The 6756-nt window shown below is 36.2% G+C and overlaps 1 protein-coding gene across 1 annotated transcript; it reads left to right on the top strand.

The window, feature by feature from the left end:
• Positions 1-3170: 3170 nt before the first annotated feature.
• LOC119910076 (interferon-inducible GTPase 5-like) lies at positions 3171-5978 on the top strand. The gene is made up of 3 exons (XM_038728457.1): positions 3171-3323; positions 3445-4020; positions 5415-5978. The coding sequence occupies exons 2-3, from the start codon at positions 3459-3461 to the stop codon at positions 5837-5839; spliced, it is 987 nt and encodes a 328-aa protein (XP_038584385.1). The 5' UTR covers positions 3171-3323; positions 3445-3458; the 3' UTR covers positions 5840-5978.
• Positions 5979-6756: the final 778 nt, after the last annotated feature.

Below are 6756 nucleotides of genomic sequence, written 5' to 3'. Positions count from 1 at the left end.
ATAGTAAATAAGGAAATCCATTAGACTTACCCTATCAGGCTAGAATCTTGGAGTTCAGTTGACATTCATCCAGTTGACATGGGAAGTCGGAATTTCCGAGTTCAAAGGTCAAAATTTCAAAGGGAACGCCACCTTAAGTCGGAATCCCCACTTGGGAAGTCGGGAGAACCGCACTGCCTCGACTTCGTGATCCAAGATGGCTGTCGGGGTATCAACAGTTAGTGAAAGCTGTAGTTTATACTGTTTATTAGCACTTCTGTATACTTGTGACTCATATAAATGTTCATACACAAAGTGCTGTCCAACAGCTGTCTGTGGATGTTTGCTACAGTGTTTAGTGTGAATCAATACCGCACAATGCGTTTTTTTAATCAACCGGCGTATCAATAGCTAACCTGGCTAGTAGTAAAACAAACTGCTGGCCGAGCGAGGTTTTCCGACTTGTAACTGGAACGCCGTCAACTCGGGTGTGACGTCATTCCCAGCTCTGACCTCCGACTTCCGAGGTAAATGGAACGCAGCATTATATGTTTAGAAGGGCAGCGCTGTGATGGAGCACACTTTAGAGGAGGTGCGCTCCAGTTATAGCGCCGGTACAAATTAAGCAGTGAGTACAACAATATTTCAAACAGAAGCCCATGTGTGCTCTGTGCATATAAGGGCTCAATAAGGTGAGAAGTTTAATGAGCCCGAGCCCGATCTATCAAAAAAGAAATTGACCCGAGCCCGACCCAAATTGACCCAACATGTCGGGCCCCGTTGGGACCGGATGGGCTTGCAGACCTCTAAGCCAGGTAGGGGGAAACAAAGAACTGTCTTTGGTTTAGACTCTCTGTCCACCACAACAGGATGTAAAGCTGTCACTGTCTAAAAGTATGAATTCCATTATAAAGAGAAGTTCAAACATCTGTCCTTCCAGTGGACATTTGAATTCATATGTTGTAAATCTGGACTTACTGGAAAGTACTGTCTCTGCTCCAGTCTCATCGGGAGGGAAGCAGTTTGAGGGAGTAGATGCTAATATTCAGTTAATATTACAACTAGTCGATCAATGGCTTCCTAGATGGAAATGATTTATTTTATCTAATTCGCATTGATATTTGTTTATTGATGCCACTCAGTGAATAGATTGTATAAAATATTGCCAGTCAAACTGATCTAAGCTTTCACTCAGTAGGCAAACAGTTGTTACTATCATTTCTGAGAAAAATGAGAGAGCAAATGTGGGTGGAAAAAACGGTCCTGTTGGGCTTTACCTGTGACGCACTGTTGGGTGTGTTGGTGCCTCATAAAAACAAATATGTGGAACCATGTGGTATTGTGTATCTGCAGTCATGCATCAATTTAATGTGCGTGAGAAAACAACATGTTCTCAGTGTTAGTTTCAAGGATTCTGTAACGGTAGCTGCACCACAAAATGAGCTCCTAAATACTTCTCAAACTTGAACCTAAAACAGTGGAACATTTTTCTAAATAACCTTTAAATAATCTTCAGATAGGACTCTGAAGAAGAGGTAATCACATTAATTAACAAGAACAAAAGAGGAAATATAATCTGTGGACAATAGAGTAATACACAAATACTTGAAGTGACTTTTGGGTATTATAAACAGCAGAACATTCCTCTTGAGTGCAGGAAGATCTCTCGGATCCCCTCTAACACATGGAAATCCTACAAATGGAGATTTTTTTTTCTGCCAATGTGCTTTGATTTAGTGGGCATAAGAAAAAAAACAAATTACATCGCTTTGAAACGTTTAACACCTATACCCATTCTATTTTCCCATGATCAAAACTCTGCCACTATAGCTTTATTTGTCAGAAGTATTTCAAATAAGTATAAAGTGAGAGAGACTTGGGACTATTTTAGACAGTAATAAATAGCATGATTGTGAGAACAGAATAACAAGTCATTACTACAATACATTATTTGCTTATATTTACAAAATATCATATTTTATCCTCCATCAAATATCATGGTAACATTACATTGACTGCATTCAGTCGACATTATATGTCAGCATTAGCTTGCCTGCCAATAACTGTGTCTTTCACCAGAGAGGCTCAGCAATGTCAGCATATCTACATGTATTGGATGATAACGAAAACGGTTAGTGAGCTAGACTGAATATTATAAATGAGAATGTTGCTACACTTTATAACAGTTAAACCGCAGGAGTGAATGGGTCTCTGCTGTGTGTTGTTGGTGAATATGCTGTCTGTATTTGATAAACTGGACAAACTAAACACATTAATAATGTTCACAATTGAAATATCTCCACATCACTGATTGGATTAGCATTGCATTGCAAATAAATATATTTTAAAATATGGTCAGTTTTTTTATTTCATCTAAACCACAGATATTGCAGAGCACATGCTATGAGAAGTAAACACAGATTGTAAAATTGAAAGTATAGCAGACAAAAACACAGCCGACTCCTCCTTCCAGGTATCACTGGGGAAACAAAGAGCTGTTAGCTAGTTCTTTAATGATGGTAAGTTGGTCACACAAAGCACTAGCAAGATTTTACAAAGTTTAATTTTGGAACTCACTCTTATTTTGCTGCATGCTGTTGAAGGTAATTCATAATGCTGTTTAATTTTAACTCACCGTTAGACCATTTTATTGCTTTACTGTAATTATTTCAATTTATTCTTTACTTGTTTAATAATAAAGACTGACTTGATTCCAAATCAATGAAGAAACCTCCTACTGATCCTTTGCTAGATCGCGGTGCGACTGGCCCGCTACGGATGGTCGGTGATCGTTCCCTCTTGCTGGATGAAGTCTGACGCTCCTCCGTATGATCCATGATGATAGAGAAATATAGAGATTCATGTCAATAAAGCATGCTGTCAATATTTTGGAGACCCCCCAATTTATCACAAATCATGCTTTTAGGGGAGCTGATGTCTTATTAAGGGGAGCTAAGCTCCTTTGTGTTGCTTAGGTCTATAGGGACTGAACAGTGTGAAATGACACGTGAAAAGCTTAAATAGCGCTGACATGTTACGCCAAAATGTCCTTAAAAGTGGCGTGCCATTCCATGATATCACGTTGACAGGGTTAGATAAAGCGGAAAGCACTCCATGTTTATTGTAAATCAGCAGGTTTCTTGGAAGTCAGCTGCTTTACAAGTAACCAATCGGTTGTCAGACACTCACAGAAGGACATTTCCATTGGCCAGTGTCTAAAGGGCTGGACTCTGTGAACTCTATTGTTTCTTATAAGATTAAAGAATCTGCTTTTCTTGCAGCTGGACATCTCAGTAACTCATACAAGTGGTCTGCTCTTGTGTCACCTACATTAAGACTCCAGAGTGAGTAGCTTCTAATATTCAGTAAAAGTCTGTAAAACTGATCTGTTGTGTTCCAGGTTGTAGTGGATCATATTAATATTTTATTTTTCTGTGTGACTTTTTCACTTTTCTTTTATTCCAGTATTCAAGATCACCATGGATCATCCTTCGGATTTTGAATCATTTAAAAATGAAATTAAAGCAGCTCTACAAAACAATGATCAAGCCTTAGCTGCTGCAAAGATCCAGCAGTATTTGGATCAGGAGAATAAAATTCCACTAAATATAGCGATCACAGGAGAGACAGGCTCTGGTAAATCCTCCTTTGTTAATGCCTTTAGAGGCATGGAGAATGGGGATGAGGGAGCCGCTCCTACTGGTTGTGTAGAAACCACCTTGGAGGTCACACCATACCCCCATCCAAACTTTCCCAATGTTACACTGTGGGATCTTCCTGGCATTGGCTCCACCAGTTTTCCAGCTGACGAGTACCTGGAGCATGTTGGATTTGAGAAGTTTGACTTCTTCATCATCATCTCAGACACTCGCTTCAGAGAAAATGATGTGAAGCTCGCTCGGGAGATTCAGAGGATGAAGAAAAAGTTCTACTTTGTTCGCTCAAAGATTGACCATAACATACGTGATGCGGAAAGAAGTCAGAGGAAAAATTTCAACCTAGAAAGGACTCTTGCACAAATCAGGGAAAACTGCATTCAAGGTAAGTGACTCATGCAATGAATCATAATCAGTGTGAGATTATCACTGGATTTCCATTATATTAAAACATCACACAGGAGACAGCCAGCTGAACAACAGCAGTAACCAGCAGAGAAAGAAAAGGAAAACAGTCAAGAAAAAATAACAACACAGCACAGCAATGACAGGGTAAATAATATCAATTAATTTAAATAAATAACCTAATGAAATGCATTAAGGATAAGGCAACTGCACGTTGAAAACCATGGACAACCTAGATTTATGTGTCTGTGTGTGTATCACAGAATGTAGTTGTTAGTGATGGTATTTTTAAAGATAAAATGTAAGAGGATACAATTTTCTGCCATAACACATATATTAAAATTCAGGCACACATCAAAACTCAAAGTCAAGAAAATCACTCCTGACAAATAAAGCTAAGTGGAGGAGTTTTGATCATGGGAAAAACAATAGAATGGGTGAAGGGGTTAAAAGTTTGAAAGGGACGTGTGTTAGTTTTTATGTCCTCTAATCAAAGCACACAGTGGCAGAAAAAAAACATACAAAAAATGTAATAATGTGTCCTTTAAACTGCACATAAAAAATAATCATCCACTCTGAGCGATAAATAGTAGCTTAATTAGAGTTAAAGTTACTGTTCAGGCTCTATTTTATTGTTAATGCATAAATGATGTGAAGATAAAATGCAGGGTGGGTGAGGTATTTTGACATATTGTCAAAATATTGACTTGTTGACAATTTCTGAAAAGAGGAATTGTACGGTGGCAAAGATGGTTATTATAGTATTCACTTCTTTTCTAACACCAGTTATCAGTCTGTGCTTTCAATTCAATCTAGCTTTATTGCCATGAATGTAAAACAACAATATTTCCAAAGCTACAAATAAATTACAAAAGAACAGTTGATTTTATACAGTTCATTAATCACTCTAAATATATATATATATATATATATATATATATATAAAGTAAATAAAACAATATAAGTGTGTGTGTGTGTGTGTGTTGAAAAATAAAAAGTAAATATTAAAAATTAAAATAAAACAGTGTGTGACTGTGTGTATATTAATAGACAAAGAAAAAAATAGTATCAAATATGAGATAAAAAAAACTAATAAAGGAACAATTACTAAAATAACAGACAATGGAAATAATAATAGTTTGAAAACATTTCAGAACAATTATTATATTTGAGTCTATTCTGAGTTTCCACTGGTTGTCCTCAGTTCGTGGCATGCTGTCTTTGTTTCTGTTGATTAGTGAGCAGTGTCCCTGTCAAGGATTCTTTTATTACTAGCCCTTGCTTTTATTCTGAACGAAAGTTTTTTTAATAATAAATCCCTTTTAGTTTAACTGTGCACTTGATTTACCAGTAATTAATTTTTTTGTGACACAGGTCTTCAAAAACAAGGTGTTGAGTCTCCACAAGTCTTCCTGGTGTCCAACTTTGAACTTCACCTGTATGATTTCCATCAGTTGGAGGAAACTCTAGAGAGAGATCTCCCAGCTCACAAGAGGAATGCTCTGCTGTTTGCCATGCCCAATGTCAGCCTGGAGATCATCAACAAGAAGAAAAAGGCTTTCCAGGCCCAAATCAAATACATTGCTCTTGGATCTGCAGCTGTAGCAGCTGTACCACTTCCTGGGCTTTCTGTTGTTGTAGATGTAGCCCTGCTGGTTGATGCTGTCACACAATACGTAGTTGGGTTTGGTCTTGATTCCTGGTCAGTGCAGAGACTTGCTGATACTACACATGTGCCACTGAAGGATCTGACTGACATCATTGTTTCACCTCTGGCTCTAACAAAAAATAACCCCTGATCTTGTCATTAAGCTTTGTTGTCAATTTGGAATAACATCTGCAATAATAGCAGCAGAGGAAGTGACAAGATTCATTCCGATATTTGGAATCCCATTAGCAATGACCTTCTCTTTTACCTCCACCTATAAAATTCTCTATACTTTCCTCAACATGCTTGCTGAGGATGCACAGAGGGTGTTTACAAAGGCACTGGGTTTGAACACCTCAGTGTGATTTTGAAAATGGAGTGGCAGTGGCATTAAATGAGACATTTAAAACGTCAGTGTACAAAAAAAAACTTTTGTATTCAAACATTGTATGCAATGTTTTTATAAATAATGTATAAAAATCATAGTTTTGTATTCTCAATGCACATTTTTAGAAAACATGCATAATCAGGTTTTGCAGTTGATCACTCCATCCAGTGGCCACTATAAATGTAGGTGTTATTCAATTCAAATCATTTTTTTTGGCATGAATGTAATAACAACATTGCCAAAGCATCATATATACACAACATAAGAACAATCAGCCCCATACATTTCATTAAACAATTAAAGCGTAAAGTAATCAAAGTGTATGAGTTTTTGTGTTTAAAAAATAAAAATAAAAATAAAATAATAAAACAGTAAGCGTGTGTGTGTATGTGTGTTAAAATATATATATATATATTAAAAATTAAATTAAAATAAATAAATAAAACGATAATTGTGTGTGTGTGTTAAAAAAATATATAAAAAAATTAAATAAATGTATGTGTGTGTATATATTAATAGACAAAAAAACCCATTTTTTAAAAATAATTAATTGATTAAAAAAAAAATAATAAAAAGAAAAAAGAAATCAGTATCAAATGTAAAAACAAAACAATTACTAAAATATCAAATGGTCAAAATAATAATTATTTGAAAATCTGTACAATTATTTGTTAGTCTGA

Source organism: Micropterus salmoides, unplaced genomic scaffold (genome assembly GCF_014851395.1).
Source record: "Micropterus salmoides isolate LMB-PRFRI ecotype aquatic unplaced genomic scaffold, ASM1485139v1 Ms_hic_scaffold_19, whole genome shotgun sequence".
Lineage (NCBI taxonomy): Eukaryota > Metazoa > Chordata > Actinopteri > Centrarchiformes > Centrarchidae > Micropterus > Micropterus salmoides.
The sequence above is the reverse complement of the archived record's forward strand: the minus strand, read 5'-3'. Positions and strand labels throughout refer to the sequence as shown.